Here is a 19,355-nt window from a genome sequence, read left to right on the forward strand (position 1 = left end):
CAAACACAAAACACTACAACTCATACAGATATCTATCTACCTAAGATGGAAGGCATCGAGCACAAAAGCGTGAACGTTAACGGGATCAACATGCACGTGGCGGATAAGGGGCAAGGCCCCGTCATCCTCTTCCTCCACGGCTTCCCGGAGCTGTGGTACACCTGGCGCCACCAGTTGCAGTTCTTCGCCGCGCTGGGCTACCGCGCCGTGGCGCCGGATCTCCGCGGCTACGGCGAGACGGACGCCCCCTCCCACCCCTCTGCCTACACTTGCCTCCACGTCGTGGGTGACCTCGTAGCGCTCATTCAGTCCCTTGGGGTCGATAAAGTGTTCTTGGTGGCTCATGATTGGGGCGCCATTATTGGATGGTATTTCTGCATGTTCCGCCCTGACTTGGTGAAGGCGTTTGTCGATATCTCCGTGCCGTTCCGCCCGCGCCACCCCACGATGAAGCCGGTTGAAGCCATGAGGGCTTTCTTTGGAGAGGATTACTACATCTGCAGATTTCAGGTAATTAATTAATTATATTTGCTTTCAAAAAAAAATTAATTATATTTCTCCCATAGTCCCATACTACAGTCTATTTTGACTAAACTTTTTAAGTATTTTCTTTTAATATAGTCTCTCAATATAAAAATTATATATATATATATAATATTATAAAAATTAAATGGTAAATAATTTTAGTTAAATTTTATTAATAGAACCAGACACATACAAATAAAATAAGATGGTACACCTATATGTTTATGTACTGATTTTTTTATATAAATTTTTTCATGTTTGGCTATTTAAAAGAATAAAGTCAAAGATAAATATTTATTATGGTCAATAAATAGAATCTAATTTGGCTAAAAATATCTTCTTAAATTTTTAGTCTAAATACATTTTTTGTTTTTGTTTTTGTTTTGTTTTGTTTTATTTTTCATCCCTCCTCTCTATTCAAGCTACTTTATGAGTTATTATTGAATTATTACCACCAACTTGGAGGGTGTAGTTGAGTAGGAGGGACTCATTCACCCTTAACCAAAGGGGCAAGCTGTCCCACCCAATAGAAGATGTGCCTACAATCCAATGAGAAGATTAGGTACTGTGTTCAACGGTGGAAATCCTGAGTTATCCCGAAAAAAACTGAATTATTACCACCACCTCCATCACTAGTTCACTACCAACATTACACCACTTATTATTATATTATTATATGTTCATTTTTAAGAAAATTAAATAAACAAACAAAAAGTAATTTTTTTTAAAACTTTCAGCCAAACAAAAAAAAAAAAAAGATTTCATGCCTTTAGCTAAACATTAAAAATTTAAAATATTTTTTTACAAAATAAGTCATTTTCTGAAAAATATTTTCTAGATCTTCAAATAGACTTTTAATGGTTAAATTGGTTAATTAGAAATAAATTGTTAATTAATGTGACGTAAAATATAATTAACAACTCTATACCATTTTAAACTAAACAAGGCCCCAGAGAGTTAGGTGCATAGAAGTAAAAGCACCGCCAATCTTTATCAATCTGCAAAAACAATTTTAATGTCACTAACTGTGCTGATCCAACTGTTAACCATAACTATGTTAATTAAGTTCCATCAACCAAACATAACCTGCCCCTTAAACAGTCTTTAGTTTACTAACATGACTTTTAATTCATGGAATGCAATACATCAGGGATATAATAAATTCTAGATAATAGACTTATTTCGTTGTTTAGTTCAATTTTCATTTAACGAAATTTCAATATATGAAATTATATACTAATATATTCTTTTTACAAATGGGAATAGCCATTATATTTCTAATAGTTATTTTGGTATATATTAGCTATTCTTAATTCTCTTATATGCCTTTGGTTCACGATATAGCTTGGGAATGGGCTATTTCTCTTACATGGAGAATAACCATTGGAATAAGAGTTTGTATTAGACTGTTCTTAGCTTGAATTTTTAAAATAATGGGGTGTCTGATAAATAGTTGTTAGTTGATTGGGTTAATAAGTTTAACTAGTTGATTTTTTTTTTGAGTACTACTGACTCTATTACAATGTAGTATATTTAACTAGTTGATAGTATTAGTTGATTGTAGAAAGATGTTTTGTAAATTAGACCTTAGCTAATAGGTGATTACATGCAAAATTACTTTCTCAAAAAGCTGATAGAAAAACTTGTTTTGAAAAGTTTTTTTGAATTTTAGCATTTTGAAACAATAAGCTGTTTTATAAAGCTAATTAATTAAACATTCATATTAGATGTTTAATTAACCAAATCGAACATCTAATAGTGCTTAAACAAGTCAAAATTAGCTGATAACCTAACTATGTTACCAAACAATGCAATATATTTTTGTAATGTGTAATTTGTGTTTGATTATTATTAAAGTCACCCTTAATTATGTTTTGTACGTTGCAGGAAGAAGGAAGGATTGAATCTGATATCGCCATACACGGCAGTGAAAAAGTTCTGAGGAAAATATTCACTGATCGAAAAGCAGGGCCTCCATGCTTACCAAAGGAAAATCCCTTTGGCATTTCCACGGATGATGCTAAACAGCCTAAATTACCGTCTTGGTTATCCGAACAAGACCTCAAGTACTACGCTTCCAAGTATGACCTCAAGGGCTTTACCGGCGGATTGAACTATTATCGCTCACTAGATCTGTAAGTATGATTATTGTTAAGATCGAGCTTTTACCATTACGCCAAAAGTTATAGTTAATAGTAGTGAAAACGTAACTTTATTTCTTTATAAATACCCATCACATTTTCGATAGGTAAGGTCCTTGGACATGACTTTTTAGTTTTTACCGGCCCAGGCCTAGGCCTAACAAACTCATAGCCACCAGATTAAATTTGGTCATTTACGGGCCTCCACCAAAAATTTCCTCCTCTCTGGGTTAATTTTAACTGCATAATTTTTGCTTTTGCTGGACTCCCTGTGACTGAGCTCTGTTAGGATAAGCGATTACCACAATGCCGAAAGATATAGCTAGTAGTAAAGGCTTAACTTTGTTAGGATAAGAAATTACCACCAGGCTGAAAGCTATAACTAGTAGCAAAGACGCAACTTTATCCCATCGCATTTTCGAGAGGAAGGTGGGTGGACTTTGCCTTCACTGATCTCCGATCCGCTTAATAATTTTCTAGCCACCAATTGATGAAATTGACCCTTTATCCACCTCTGCCCAATAGCTATAATATTTATATTTCTTTTATACTTATATATATATATATATATAATACAAGAAATTAAAAAATGGAACATAATAATTGTGTGAGCTAAATGAAATTGTGGATGGTTGTAGAAACTGGGAGTTAACAGCAGCATGGACAGGGATAGAAGTGAAAGTTCCAGTGAAGTTCATGGTTGGGGATATGGATATGGTTTACACTACACCAGGAATAAAGGAATATGTACATGGGGGTGGGTTCAAGAAAGATGTTCCATTGCTGGAAGAGATTGTTGTGATAGAAGGAGGTGGCCATTTCCTCAACCAGGAAAGACCAGATGAGGTCAACCATCACATCCATCATTTCATCAACAACTTCTCCTGAATTGCAATATATGTGTGTTTGTGTATGGGTATGCTGCTTCAATTCATTCTATTGAATAAACTTGTAGAGCGTGAACTATGTTTCTGCTTTTCAATTTAGACTTCTTTCTGCACCTCAGTTACCATTGTCACACTTTTCTTTTTCTTTGGGGAAATAACATTTTAATTCCCTAGTATAAATTTATTATATAAGTTATTTACAGATTTAAGGCTGCTCCATACTCAAAGTCAAGAATAGAACCTTTAATATTTAGTTAAGGATGGATAACTCCCTTGCACTCAACCACACCCCAAGTTACAGTATATGTATTTAATCTCTAGCATTACAAAGCTAAATCCATCACTTCAATAAGAGTTTAAAAACTAAATTTATGCTTCGCTGACATTTTTTTTTAAACTTCTACATTTTTCTTTTCACACAATGTATTTTAGTAGGTTATGAAAATGCACTAATGGTAAGCACACCGCATCAAAATCTAGTAAAACTTTTTTGTCAATATAGGAAAATCATTTTATAATGTACGTAAATATTTAATTAATTAATGTTACAAGAAAATAACATTGTAAAGTTATTTATTAAGCATTTTAAGTCCTAACTTTTTTGGTTAGTTTAAATTACTTTATGAGTACTTTAGTGATTGTGATGTTACAATGTCTCTTTACACTACGGAGTAATTATTATTATTATTCCAACAAAAATTATTGTACACTAAACCTACTGTCCTATGTAAAAAAAAATAAAAAAAATTAAATAGTGTTCTTCATTGCATGGGCGCCATGCATGTTGCATGTTTTCATGACAAGCTGACAACCTTAGTGTTCATTAAATTAACATTTAATTTAAAGTGAATTCGGTGTTGTTGTCTCTGAGCTGAGAAAAATTGATTAGTCAACATTTTTATTTGTAGACTTGTAGCTAGGTTGACAACTGTCCATAGTCATAACTTGTTCCAACTAACATTCTGTTTCCCACACAGGAGAAGTTAGGGGTTGTTTGGTTGAGTGTAGTTTGGGGGAATTATAATTTATTGAATTGCAATTCAATGAATTTTTAAACTATATTGTTTGGTTAGAGGGAATTACATTGTTTGAGGTTATTATTATTATTATTATTATTATTATTGCTCTACAACGTAACATCTACTATAACATAAGGACGTTTTAATTATTTTGTCGTTCCTTACATTTCAATTCCCTGTACTCCTATTCTACCAAATAATTTCAATTTCTACTTTATTCATTGAATTGTAATTTCACCGAATTACAATTCTTTCCCCCCTAATTCCCTCTTCCCAACCAAACTCCCTGTTAAAGTGTAGTGTGACCATATTTCCATTGTAGAACGTGCCATAAGCTTTTACTCTTCTCACATGCTGTGTTCTCTACTCTTCTCTGCATAAGTGTAATGTGACAAGTTCACGCAGCTGTTTTGACTTTAGCTTAGTAGCTTTGCCTACGATAATTGATCTTGGTGGATTCAATAATTTTTCTCCTCCCCCATCCTCGATTATATACTGTAATAAATGTAAAGATTTTAGAACATATTTTAAAAAAATTATATCTAATAGTATAAAAATTTGATATAAAAGTTTAGTTTAAATAATATTTTTCATATAATTTTGTAAGAGTACAAATGATGCTCATATTACCTTAATTATAATTGGCTAATTATTTGTCAAAAATATTAATTAGAATTTGTTAGGGTATGTTAGAATGTTATTAGATTTGTCCTCCCAGGCTAAGACAGACAGACAGTTTCAGACAAAATTTCGGCAGTGAATTTGGATCATACGGAATTAATTATGATGGATGAGTGAACAACATATTTTGATTGGGTAAATTAAGTTTTCTTTATACAAGTGCTGTGAAGATTGAAGACTCGCATGCAACGTTGAAGATCCAATCGTAGATGATGAAGATTTGTGTTGGTTAATGAACCTTGTGTATCTTGGTGGTGTAATTCCAACAATAGTAATCTTGGGTGATCATCTAGTGGATTGGGTAAACGTTGAGTTGTCCCGTAGATGTAGGAGGATTGCTCCGAACTGTGTAACCAATTTCTTGTGTCCGGATTCTTTTATGTTTTTGTTCGTTACTTTATTTAATTATCTGTTGCTGTCTTGCTGAGATAGTTCGTAATACAGATGATTATTTGTGTTTAAAATTAAGTAGGAACCCTTAGGACTAATCTTGCATTCGAGACTCACGGTTGAATTTCAATTGGTAGCAGAGCCTGGGGACTTAAATTATTAGGCTATCCGATCTGGCTACATCGTGTTCCTTGAACTCAAGAAATCATTTTATGGTTGTGCATTTAGTAGTTTTATTTATTTTGTTTTGTTCGTACTTACCGTTTGTTAACTGCTTCAAAAATAAATAGACAGCATCCCGAACTAACAGGTGATAACTATGCTTATTGGAAAACACGTACCAAAACCCACATCAAAGCTCAAGGTGAGAGTATCTGGAGATTTGTGTTAACTGGATGAACGCATCCAACCACAGTTGGAGAAAATCCAGAAGATTCTCGTGTGCTCAAACCAGAAATCGAGTGGGATGAAGCTGAAATGAGAACTGCTAGTTACAATAATAAGACTCTCGATATTATTTATTCTTTAATGCATGAAAGTCAATTTACTTCAGTTATAAGCTGTAATTCAGCTAAAGCCGCATGGGACATCCTTGAAACCACATATGAAGGTACGAACTCTGTAAAATAGTCAAAATTGCAACTCGTCCAATCAGACTTTGAAAAACTGAGAATGCATGATGATGAAAAACATCAATGAGCATGTCCAAGAACTTGCAAATCGTGCTGCTGTGTTAGGCGAACCATTTTCCTAACAAAAACTAATTAAAAAAATTCTACGATCCTTACCACCACGGTTTAGAATGAAAGTTATTGCAATTCAAGAAAATACAGGTTGGAGAATCAATCCGTTGCTCAATTGATGGGAACCTCACAACATATGAAATGGAAATTTTGACTGACCACAACAAAAAGCAAAAGAGTGTTGCCTTTACAACTGAATGACTGGATTGATTGAAGTTATTTATAATTTAATTTTTTATAATATTAAGTTTAGTATTAGTACACAAAAATTTATATATTTATAAACTACACTAAAAATACTATTAAACATAACAAAATCAAATTTTAAAATTAAAAAAAAAATTAGTTAAGAAAATAAACAAAGAAGAAATAGTTGGTTTGACCAATGAAAACAGATAAAATGATGACTAATGTATAGTAAGTAGGACAGATAAAATGGGACAGAGTAAAAGAGATAATCGCGGCAATTGAATAAAACTTGGTTCCTACAATTTTAATTTACAAGACAACTTAAATTAATGGTTAATTGTTGCTTACTTCCACTGCACGATTGTGGAGCTAGCAAAGATTATAAACTTACATAGCTAAAGTTAAGGGGGGAAAATTGAATAAATACACCCATTAAACTTGTCAAAAAATTCCAAAAGTCCAGCCCGAACTTTTGGGTGGTTGATTTCTCGATGGCGATGGAGTTTTGACGCCTGCTTCTACGCTAGGACCAAGAGCTGTTTTAGTCTGAATCGAAGGAGTAGCTATCAAGTTTTCTGATGAAGTCGCTACTTTAACATGAGTATCCAAGTTTCCTGATGGAGCCGCTACTGGAACTTCTGTAGCCGAGTTTCCAGGTGGAGCCGCTGCCGGAACGTGAGTAGGAGCCGAGTTTCCAGGTGGAGCCGCTGCTGGAACATGAGTAGTCGAGTTTCCAGGTGGAGCCGTTGTTGGAACCTGAGTAGCCGAGTTTCCTAGTGGAGCTGCAACTGGAACTTGAGTGGGGGCTAATGGTGCCGGACTGGAAGCTGAAGTAGAAGCTTGAGTGGGAGCTGATACCGGTGTTGAGGGCTGAGCCGGAGCTAGAGCCGGGGTAGAAGATGGTGTAGAAACTGGAGCGGGAGCAGAAGCCTGAACCGGACCAGGAACTGACGCAGAAGCCGGAGTTGAAGCTTCAGCTTTAGCTGGAGCTGAAACTGGAGCCGTAGTGGGGGATTGAGCAGGTGCTTGAACCGGACTAGGAGTTGATGCAGAAGCTTGAACCGGAGAAGAAACTGGAGCAGTTGAGGATTGAGGCGATGCCTGAACTGGACCGGGGGATCCCAAACCAAAAGTTGACTCAGAAGCTTGAGTGGGAGGTTCACCTTGAACCGGGGCTGATACAGGAGTAACTGAAATTGGTATAGTTGAGAATTGATATGGTGCCTGAACCGGACCGGGTGATGATGCTGGAGTTTGAACTGAAGCTGAACTTGAACCGCTTGTGGATTCGGGCGATGGGTGAACCGGAGTGGAAGTTTTTGGAGAAGTTTGGTTGGAAGAATCAGCTGGTTCTTTGGTAGGAGGTGATCCCCCACCCCCACCCCCACCCCCACCGCCACCAAAAATCGAAGAAAATGAAAATTGACTAGGCGAAGGCGGAGACGGAGGCGGGGATGCTTTAGGAGGATCATAGATAGCCTTTTCTTTAGCACCCATATCTTTGATTTCATCAGGCATCACCGGCGAGTATTTAACCTCCGGACTATGCTTGGGTGGCGGGTAAATAAAACCGGAATTGTAGGGAAGTCTAGTTCGCTTAATCCATACATCACCCTGGATAAACCGCGCCGCCGTGAACCGTTCAATCCGGTTCAAGGGAAGCTCCTTCACTCCCTTCCATTTCACACGCTCCCCCTTACTAGAAGACGGTCCTCTATTGTTATATTCAGTATAGAAAAGCGTATCCAGAGCAAAATCTCCATTCCACGGCAACCATCCATCTTTCTGGATCAAATCGTCGATGAAGGACTCCATAATTATAGTCCTAGAGTACTCTTTCCAAGGCCGGCCCAGGTACGATTTGAGCTTGGACCGGACAGGGTAGTACTCCGGGTCAGCCTCAAAGCTACAATTTTGCAAGACGAGGCCGGTCGGTTGGCGTGGGTCTATGCGGCCTTGAGCCGTAACAATGCACTGTTGATTCTCCATCGGCTTTCGAACCATAAAGGTGCAGTTTTGGAGCACGACGGCGGCGTTGCCGAAGATGAAGTCTATGGTGCCGGAGATTATGCAGTCGCGGTAAAACTGGCGGTAGGTGTGCGTGTAAAGAGTGTCTTGGTACCCATCCATTTGACAGTTGTAGAAGATTGACCTGTCGGCCCCGACTCTCAGTGCCACAGCTTGGTGTTTCTCCGGCCCTGCTGAGTTCTCGAATCCAATGTCTCTTGCCATGAAAAAATCTCCCATCGCAGCTACATTTTATTTAAGGTATTTGATCAACAGAAATTGTAATAACAATCGAAATCAGGATATGCAAGATTTCCACCCGTTAGTAAGCAATATGCATGGATACTATTTAGTGTTTATTTAACATGTACGTGACCCCAACAAAAGTAATCAATTTTGCTATAAAAACGGCTCTTTAATGTAATGCAAAGGAAATGAGAGTAATTGTAAGGATTCTTAGTTACTCAATGTGAGGTAAAATACTATATATATATATATATATATATATATATATATATATATATAGGGTAGGATTCCAGTGAGACCATTTGCTTAGCTAAGATCGTGAGATCACATATTGTGCATCCATGTAATACTTTTTAATGGTCTAGATTGATTGACACACACTTTGTTCGCACACATTTAATCACCGTTCGCACACACTTCAACTTTGAATCTTAATCAATCTAGACTATTAAAAAATTTTGAGATCAAATCTTGTACATCAATCACCGTTCGCACATATTTAATCACCGTCTGCACATACTTAATCACCATTCGCACACATTTTATTACCGTTCGCACACACTTCAACTTAACATCTTAAATCAATCTAGACCATTAAATTATTAAATGGATGCACAAGATCTGATCTCACGATCTTACCTAAACAAGTGATCTCATATGATCCTAACTATATATATATATATATATATGGTCATACTCACATGAGAATCTTTTCCCATGTAAAAATTGTTGATAAATTGTTGCCATCCGAAATAAATGATCAATGATCAATGACTATGATTAAAAGTCAATATCCTAAACACATCCGCCTAATCAATTAAAATCGCCCATAAATATCAATTAAGAGTCAAATCTATCCAAGCTAAATTTGAATCGTCGACCGAAATAGGCAAGACAATGACAAAATCAAGTTGGTGGTGGAACATAATGTTCGTTAATATGAGTGAAAATATGATTGTTTTGTTAATGTTCGATGCTTTAATTTAACAAGACAAACACGTGAAGCAAAAGACAATAGAAGGGATGTTGTGCTATGCTATGCTCTGGGTAATTGTGTGTACTCATGCACAAAATAGTACGTACCATAGAATGCCGGCAGAATCGTGTGCACACTTCTACATTACATTATTCATACTCTAATTTTTCAATGTGCATACGTTCACATTGAAATGCAGACATACACATCATGCACCACTACCAACAAAGAAAACAATGACAAAAAACTAAGTTAATTCACTTACCTTATTAATGTACAAACACATCATTAGATACAAATAAATGCACACATGTATGTACTGCACACACATCAAATGATCATAAAGTACACACTAGGCCACGACAAGGTGCACACATACAACAAAAAGCCAGCAGTGAAGAAGAAGATTACAGTTGCAAATGAATTAAATTTACCATAAATTAAATTCCTAACATCAAGCATAATGAAATTAACATAGTACCATCAACTCTAGGCATCTCCAGAGATCAACAATTGGATGGATTAAGTATCCCGAGTAACAACGGATTAGACTCACTACCTCACTTGTCTTATGCAACGATGTCCATGGTTCTTAAGGCCTTTTCCCTTGTTCTAACCTTGGCGAGGTTGTCTATAATTGAGTCATTTAGATGGGCTACCAAATTAAATATGACTGCAAGGGAAATCATCGCAACACATGCGGTTGTTATGTCATGAACTAGGGTCATATTCGCAATTTTGAAACTTTATGTTCAAAATTTTAGAACTCTATAATTTGGCCAAGACATGCGACCATGATCCATTAACTCCTTTGTAAGACTAGATACCCTTTGAGCCTAGCTTTATTAAACTAAATATTTATTGTTTTCTTTTTCTTTCTCAAAAAGTTGAATCTCCAACCTTAAAAGGCTCTCACACCCCTGCCCGACACTCAACTGAATCCCTTCACTTTGAGAGGTTGTTCTCACACCGCAGCGGGAGAGCCTAGATCCCTGATCTTTTTTCTCAAACTTTATCCCTATGACCAACTGAGCTGCCCATGCCGATAATATTTATTGTTTTTGACTCACCAAGAATCCTTACAATTACTCATTTCATTGGCATTACATTAGAGTTATACGTTGTATATATAATAAAGCCTGGAACCATATATCAGTTAAATAAATATATGTGGCATAATTATAAGTACTTACCAACGGTTGCAGTGTGAAAAGTGGAAACCCCATCAATGTAATTCTTGCTTCCAGTGATTTTGGTCTTGGTTGGACCATCACCCATGATCATCAAATGTGTCATTTTCCGGAAAAATGCGACGTGCTCTTCATAAACACCCTCTTTGATGTACAACACGAATGTCTTGTTCTTGTTCCTTGGGATATCCTCCAACGCCTCATTTATCGTCATGTACTTCCCCGACCCATCCTTGGCCAAAACCAGGTTGGGCTTGATCTCCGACCTCTTCGCCGTTAGCAGCCTATGCCGCCCCATGTCCACCCACTCCGGGGTTGCCATCTCAGCCCTGTTTGGTAAATGGCTGTTAGCTGATTGGGTTAGAAGGTATGATTAATTGATAACATTAGATGATTGTAGAAAGGTGTTTGGTAAATTTAGCTGTTAGCTGTTAGCTGATAGCTGTTTGATATAATTTCTTTTCTCAAAAAGCTAATTGAAAAGGCTGCTTTGAGTAGCCTTTTGAATCTTAATATTTTGGAGTTACAAAAAACTTATTAACTAAATATTTATATTAATTTTTTAACCAAATGAAACACGAATAAGCCAAAATTGACTGATAGGCTGATTATTTACCAAACAAGGCTCTCGTGTCCCAGGAGACGCCGTTTGTTGGAGCTGCTCACGCCCTGCACGCCCAATTCCGAGAGAGCCGAAGAGATTTCGGTAACCATAGCCAAGGCATTGCTCGTTAATTGCATGGAAGTCCTGAGAAGCTTCTTCATCTTCTCCTTGTGGTCACCAGGGGTGCCTTGGAAGCCATCCAGGCAGGTTTCTTGATACGTGAGGGAACCGCTAAGCCATGTTTTCAAATCCGCTAGCCAGTTATCCAAATCCGAGAGATCAAACTCGCTGAACTGAGCGAACGTCCTCTTCAGATCCTTCACGGCCCGTTTGGCCAGGACCTGGCAATCATCCAGGGCCTGTTTGGATCTGGGGTCCTTGTGGAGCTCCTCCAAATGCCTGGACTTGTTCATGGCGTTGCGAAGGCGATGAATGGTGATGTGGAGGGAGGCTTGGATTAGCTCCTTGGGGTCCGTGGTATTGGAGGCCGGAGATTTCTCCAGGCTCTTAATGCAAGTCTCTTGGTACGTGGTGGGTTGGCATATGGATTTGATGGCTTTCTCCGAGGATTTTACCTCCTTGCGCTCTTTATATTCATAACGCCCGAACCCCACCGTGAGAGCAACCACCATTGCCAGCAGAAGGACAGAGCACACCACCATAACGATCACATTGTTAGACATGTTTTCTTTTGTGGTCTTATTATTATATTCTCAAATTAAAGAAGGTGGAGAAGGCCGGGCTCAAGGAGGTGCTTGACCCTCTCCTCCAAATGTCGGAAAACAAGAATGGGAGTGAAGCAGTTTTTTTTATAACATTGTGAAAGGCAGAAAAAAAAAAAAAGAATAAAAAAGAAGATTCTTGGGAGAAAACAAAGTGAATAGCGACAAATGCGAGAATTCTTCGTTTTCAACTTACTTATAGCTAGGGTGCAAATGACTTGGAAATGATGTGTGACCCTAATTGTTTCAAGCTACTCCTTTCAAATCGCTTTGGTACATAAAAGGAAACAAGTTTTGTGATGCATTTACTGTCCTTAGTAACATTTAAAAGTCATTTATCTAAAGATTTCTTCTCATTTTAATACCTGACAAATTTTTAAGCAACGCCAATATATAACGAATAAGTGTTTAACTTTAATGTGTTTGTCTCAGTTCATTAACGGGTTGAGCGGTTAAGAACTCAATAATTTTGTGTCTTCATGTTGGTCAATCGACTTAGCCCGTTAATATAAGAAATATTGTTTTCCATGTCTTATTGATTTGCCTTTGAAACTCATATATATACAATTTTGGGCAACGGTCATATGCCTAAATTAAGGCAATAATCTACAATATTCTAAGAATAATATTGTTTACATATTTATATAATTTCTATATTCTAATACACCCCCGTAGTCAAGACGGGTGGTTTATGTACGGTGAGACTATCTCGAAAGTCATCAAAGAGTTGTTGTGGAAGCCCTTTAGTGAAAATATCGGCAATTTGATAGCGTGAAGGAATGTGCAAGACACGTACTTGACCTCGAGCGATTTTTTCACGGACAAAATGTATATCCATTTCAATATGCTTCGTGCGTTGATGTTGAACTGGATTGCCGGAAAGATAAATCGCACTAATATTGTCACAATAAACCAAGGTCTATTTTGTAACTGGACAATGAAGCTCTAAAAGTAAGTTTATGATCCAACAAGATTAAGAGACAACATTAGCTGCGGATATTTTGCCGTTGATCGGGATAAAGTAGGTTGCCATTTTGCAGACCATGATGTCAAGTTATCTCTAAGGTATACACAATAGCCAGAAGTAGGTCTTCTAGTATTTGGAGTTCTGGACATCTATCCGCCGCAATCTACGTCGGTGAATGATATAAGCTTGCTGATTGAAGATGGGTAAATATAATGTGAAGGTTGAATTCAAGAGTACCTTGTATGTAGCGAATTATTCTTTTCAATGCCGTCATGTGTTAGGTTCTTGGGTCGTGCATAATATGCAAACTTGTTGAACGACATAAGAAATATCTGGTCTCGTCGTAGGAAAATAAATAGGAAAAGATCTTACCTCACCAAAGAGTTGTCCACGTCGGTAAACAAACCTCGAATCTAACTAATCACCTACAAGTTTTATTTATTAATTAATATACTAAATGGATATTAATTCATAACAATACTATTTCAAACAATCTCAAAATAATTTATAATTCAATAAAATACTAAAACACCCTAAATTCATCAATAATATTTAAAATAATCATACATTCAATTATTATAAAAAATCTAATTAATAATATAATCTAATTATAATAATATATTTAAAATAATTTCCAAAATTTGATATATATTAACAATAATTTGAAATATATAACAATTTAAACTATATTAACATTAATTCCTAAAATTTAAAATAAATTAAAAATTTGACATATATTAGCATACACAAAATTCAAAATAAATTAAAAATAATCCATAAGGTTCAAAATAAATTTCAACATAAAATTCAAATTAAATATAATAACAATAATTCCTAAATTTCAACATATATTAGATTTAATTCATAAAATTCAAAATAAATTAACAATTATTTCTAAAATACACAATAATTTTTAAAATTTGAAATATATTAATTTATTATGCCTAAAATACAAAATAATTTCTTAAAAATTTGAAATATATCAATAATAATTTTTAAAATACACAATAATCCTATAAATTCAAAATATATAAATAAATAATTCGAAATGTTGGTCGTAGAAGCGTTGGGCGGCTACTGCGAAGATTGTCACGGTGGGTGGGGGCCGAGATAGGCGCGGAGGCGTTGGGCGGCGATAGAAGACTATGGCGAAGGTGGTGGCGGAGGCGTTGGGTGGCTGCTGCGAAGATTGTCACGATGGCGGAGGCTGTCGTGGGTGGAAAACGATGAAGGCTGTCACATTGAGTGACTTTGAAGACTGTTATTTTTTTTTTTGAAGATTTGATCTGTTTTATTTTTGAAAAGCTATATGACGTCGGTTGTTCACTTAACTGACGTCGTATAGCGTCTTTTATTATTTTTTTAGAGGTTACAACGTCAGTTCTTCAAAGGACTGACGCCGTAACCTAAAAAAAATCAAATAATTATACGACGTCGGTAATTTAGCAATCAACGTCTTATAATTACCTACTATATTTACTTTTTTTTTAAACTATTACGATGTCGGTTTGTTGACAAATCAACGTCGTATAGTAATGTATTTTATTTTTTTTAATTAAATAGTTACGGCGTTGGTTGGTGTCTAAACTGACGTTGTAACTTTAATTGAAAATTAAAAAAAAATCATATGCTACGACGCTGGTTTTGTATATAACTGAACGTCATATCATTTGTTTTTTTTTTTAAATTTATTTTTAAAGACATATGACGTCGATTTTTCTAAAAAATCGACGTCATATGTATTTTTTAAAAAAAATTATAAATTATTTAAAATAATTAAAGTCTGTTTTGTCGAAAACCGACTTTATATCCTCGACGTTATAAGTGATTTTTGCAGTAGTGAAATTATTATTATTGGTGTAAATAATACGGAGTAATTAATAAGTTATTATTTTCTTATAAAATTATGTAGAATTTTCAAAGAATTTTCTCATTTATTTTGCAGAATTTGTTTCCATTATTCTAAAAATTATAATGATTCAATTATTTTCAGAATTTGGTAACCATTTCCATCAAGCATTCAAATCTTTCCTTCTCTTAGGTCCCATACTCATATAGAGTAGTCCCCAGTGGAGAAAAAGCCCAACCATATCATCTCTCAAAGTGTCAACTACAGAGTCAATGGTAGCTATATATATATATATTAGTTAATATTAATCAATAACTAAAATTCTTAAACATTAGTCTAACTAAAATATTTTAATTAAAAAAATAATTAACCAAATTTTGTTGGCGCATATTAACTTATTTTTCAGTTACCAAAATTTTCACACCCATAGCCATACATTAGCAAACCTTATCATCTCTCAAAGTACGTTTGAACTACAGAGTCAACGAGCATGGCCGACGCTCTCATCTCCAGTGTTGTGGAACAGCTGATCAACATCCTGAAGCACCAAGCCCAGGAGCTAAAAAGAACTTTGGGTGTGGAGAAGGAGATCACAAACCTCTCATCGAAGCTCGAGAAAATCAGGGAGATATTGGATGATGCAGAGAAGAGAAGCTTTAAGGATAAGGGCATCAAGCTCTGGATCGAAACTATATCCAAGACTTCGCGTACCAAGTGGACGATGTTCTGGACGAGTGGAGAACCACAAGTCTGAGACAACAGATCGAGAGCCCCGAGGCAAGTCGCAGCTCTTTCCTGCCTTCACGTTTCCATTACAAAAGGTTTGTTATGCATCGAGACATCGCAAAGAAAATAAAGGAGCTTGATTCAACACTTGATCTAATATCTGACTCGGAAGCTTGGTTGTTGCTTAGCAGGAAAGCATTTTCTAAGAGAAGGGAAGAGGATTGTGAGAAACTGAAAGATATTGGATGGTCTGAAAATTGCCCAAAAGTGCAAAGGATTGCCACTTGCTGCTTGCGTCATGGGAAGCCTGCTACGTTTCAAATACACAAGAGATGATTGGCAAAATGTTTTAGACAATAAAATTTGGGAGTTGGATGAAATGGTAACAGACCTCTTCCCTCATTTGTATCTGAGCTACAATGATTTGACCCCAAAGATGAAGCAATGTTTCTCCTACTGTGCTGTCTTTCCCAAAGATTATAAAATTGAGGTAGATAAGCTCATCAGAATTTGGATGGCACAAAGTTATGTGACGACGGAATCAAAAGGTAGGGAGTTATTTGGGGGTTTAGCAATGCGCTCTTTCTTCCAAGATTTGGAGAAAGATGACATGGATTCCAACATACATTATCATGTCTTGCAAAATGCATGACATAGTGCATGATTTTGCCCAGTTTCTGACCAAAAATGAATGCTAATTATTGACCAGCACGAGGATAAGGTCGGGATTAAAAATCTAAGTCATCTGTCATGGCAGAAAACTGGTAAGAATATGAATCTCACTTCCATTTGTGATATTGGAAAACTTCGCAGCTTTTTTGCTGAAGAATTTTCTCTCGAACAACTTACTCCGGATTTGTTCAATAGTCTGAAATCTGTGAGAGTATTAAGATTGCATGAACTCCCAAAGAAGATTGGAAATTTGCTTCATCTAAGGTACATTGATTTAAGTTGGAATGATGTACTAGAGGAGTTACCTAATGCAGTTTGTTCTTTATATAACTTGCAAACTTTAGATCTTGGAGGATGTACGTGTTTTTCTAGGCTGCCGAAAGGGATTGGAAATTTACGTCAACTAAAATACATTGATTTAAGTTGAAGCAAAGTAGAGGAGTTACCTGATACAATTCACTCTGTGTCTAATTTGCAAACTTTATATCTTGATGGATGTAAGCGATTTTCTACGATTGTCCCGAATGGGAGGAGTGGGAAGACTTCAAACAAGAAGCAACAACAACAACAACAACAACAATAATAATAATAATAATAATAATAATAATAATAATGCCATGCATCAGGGAGGTGCAACTAAGAGATTGCGGAAAACTTAAGACAGTGCCACATCACATCTTAAGTATGCTGGACTTTTTGAATATCACTGACTGTCCAAGTCTCAAAGTTAAATAGATCGAGTTAAATATGTGACACTCCAGATGCCGATCAGGTGTCAAAATGGTGACGTCATTGTGCTTCCGAGTAAGGGGAGTCTTATGTACTTGTAACGTTATGGTTCGACCAACTTGATCATTTGAGCAAAAACTATTATGTTTATCTCTTTTACACTTTGAATCTCTACTACTTTGTACATTTATTTGGTTTGATGTGAATGTGTGAACTAAATATATGTTGAGTTGTTTACAAAAAATATATATATATATCTTGAGTTTTTGTTATATATACCTATTTATGATTATTAAAGTGTGTTTTAATAATTTTTCTATAATATAAATGATTTGCAAGTTGTGTATATTTATCAAGCTATGTTCCTGAGGAGTTATTATGATATAATTTCTGACTATTGACTTGAGCAAGGTATCCTTTGACAGGTCTAAGCTTGTAGACTTGGGACATTAATGAACGTAAGAAAATTGTTTTTTTTTTTTTTAAAAAAAAAAAATCATCATAAAAGATTTATAGTACTTGGTGTGAGATTTCCTGAGTAACAGTAAAAGAGTATAAAAGATAAAAGAAGATGAAAATGCTGCAGATATTATTGGAATTATCTGAACTGCATCTATTAGATTTCCTTAATTTGAAAAAGACTTGTTTTTTTTTTTTGGTTGAGCAGGTGTTTAATAGCCTCTCACACAAACTGATTATCAACACCCAGACTCTGTTTGGCAGAGCTTATTTAGGAGCTTATAGCTTATTTTAAGCTACTAATAAGCTATAAGCTCTGTTTGGTAATGTTCCCAAAATAAGCTAGTAGTTAAAATAAGAGCTTATTTTGAAACGCTACTTGGGGTAGCTTTTCAAAAATAAGCTAGTAGCTTTTTAACTTTTTTCCATCTTTATCCTTATTATTTTAAATTTAAAATTATTTAAATTGTATGAAGATGTCCTTTTTAGTCTTTTTACATTTATCAGTTTATCAAAAAGCTAATTTTACCAAACACTTTTAAGCATAACAACTAGCTTAACAGCTCTTCAGATTTCAGCTTCGAGCTTATAGATTTTCAGTTTTCAGCTACTTTTCAGCTTTCAGCTACATTTTCAGCTAGGTTTGCCAAACATAGCCCCAGACTCTGTTTCGCAGAGCTTATTTAGAAGCTTATAGCTTATTTTAAGTTACTAATAAGCTATAAGCTTTGTTTGGTAATATTCTCAAAATAAACTAGTAGCTTAAAATAAGAGCTTATTTTGAAACGCTACTTGGAGTAACTTTTCAAAATAAGCTAGTAGCTTTTTAACTTTTTTCCATCTTTATCCTTATTATTTTAAATAAATGACATCCTTTACCCCTCTCAATTAAAACCCTTTTGACATTTTATTTTCATTATGTTTGGTTGTAATTTCAGTTTGATATTTATGTTTGAACTAATCTTATAAATTATAAATATTTTTTTTTTACTTTATATATTTTCAAATATATGTTCTTACTTTATATTTTATTTAAATATATTGATTTCATTATTTTATATTAATATATAAACAAACTTATTTAAATTTAAAATTATTTAAATTGTATGAAGATGTCTTTTTTAGTCTTTTTATATTTATCAACTTATCAAAAAGCTAATTTTACCAAACACTTTTAAGCATAATAGCTCTTCAGATTTCAGCTTCGAGCTTATAGCTTTTTCAGTTTTCAGCTACTTTTCAGCTTTCAGCTACCTATTCAGCTAGATTTGCCAAACATAGCCCCAATGTTGTTCCCGAACACAGTGGCGGTTTTTATATTGGTTGTTGCCAAGTTTCCTCATATGCACAAAGTTCGCATCTTTGGGATCAATGCAGATTAGTGAGCTGAGTGTTTGGTTCCACTATAAAGTATGAATTCCAAGTGATCCATTATATTTTGACGTCCTCTCGCGAGTAAATTGAGAATGCCCCTGTACAGAACAGAGGATGCATGTTTGAATTGGAAAGGGTCTATATTATGTAAAAACCAAGGGCTCTCTTGTGGGGGTTGTTCTTGTGGGGGTTGTTCCTTATATGAACTCAACTCATATTTTGTACCTGCAGCCTCAACTATTGAAACTTGAAACTCCCA

The 19,355-nt window shown here is 35.4% G+C and overlaps 2 protein-coding genes and 1 long non-coding RNA gene across 3 annotated transcripts; 2 read left to right on the forward strand and 1 right to left on the reverse strand.

The window, feature by feature from the left end:
- LOC116032782 (epoxide hydrolase A-like) lies at positions 1-3,758 on the forward strand. Its single transcript, XM_031275499.1, has 3 exons — positions 1-510; positions 2,413-2,660; positions 3,305-3,758. Exons 1-3 carry the CDS (start codon positions 46-48, stop codon positions 3,552-3,554), a joined length of 963 nt encoding a protein of 320 aa, XP_031131359.1. The 5' UTR covers positions 1-45; the 3' UTR covers positions 3,555-3,758.
- A 3,258-nt stretch (positions 3,759-7,016) lies between these two features.
- On the reverse strand, positions 7,017-12,418 carry LOC116033253 (probable pectinesterase/pectinesterase inhibitor 58). The gene is made up of 3 exons (XM_031276008.1): positions 11,611-12,418; positions 10,998-11,323; positions 7,017-8,827 (listed from the first exon to the last, which is right to left on the reverse strand). Exons 1-3 carry the CDS (start codon positions 12,279-12,281, stop codon positions 7,017-7,019), a joined length of 2,808 nt encoding a protein of 935 aa, XP_031131868.1. The 5' UTR covers positions 12,282-12,418.
- A 3,172-nt stretch (positions 12,419-15,590) lies between these two features.
- LOC116033545 lies at positions 15,591-17,420 on the forward strand. The gene is made up of 2 exons (XR_004100869.1): positions 15,591-15,957; positions 16,054-17,420. It is a non-coding gene; the product is annotated as an uncharacterized LOC116033545 (long non-coding RNA).
- Positions 17,421-19,355: the final 1,935 nt, after the last annotated feature.

The sequence above is a fragment of the Ipomoea triloba genome, chromosome 10 (assembly GCF_003576645.1).
Source record: "Ipomoea triloba cultivar NCNSP0323 chromosome 10, ASM357664v1".
Lineage (NCBI taxonomy): Eukaryota > Viridiplantae > Streptophyta > Magnoliopsida > Solanales > Convolvulaceae > Ipomoea > Ipomoea triloba.

Excerpts from the sequence above, each read along its gene's own strand:
- LOC116032782 (XM_031275499.1), top strand. The coding sequence starts at position 46 with ATGGAAGGCATCGAGCACAAAAGCGTGAACGTTAACGGGATCAACATG. Across the intron at positions 511-2,412 it reads ACTACATCTGCAGATTTCAG|GAAGAAGGAAGGATTGAATC; the intron begins GTAATTAATTAA and ends TGTACGTTGCAG. Across the intron at positions 2,661-3,304 it reads TATTATCGCTCACTAGATCT|AAACTGGGAGTTAACAGCAG; the intron begins GTAAGTATGATT and ends GGATGGTTGTAG.
- LOC116033253 (XM_031276008.1), bottom strand. The coding sequence starts at position 12,281 with ATGTCTAACAATGTGATCGTTATGGTGGTGTGCTCTGTCCTTCTGCTG. Across the intron at positions 11,324-11,610 it reads GGACACGAGAGCCTTGTTTG|GGCTGAGATGGCAACCCCGG; the intron begins GTAAATAATCAG and ends TTTACCAAACAG. Across the intron at positions 8,828-10,997 it reads TTTTCACACTGCAACCGTTG|CTGCGATGGGAGATTTTTTC; the intron begins GTAAGTACTTAT and ends AATAAAATGTAG.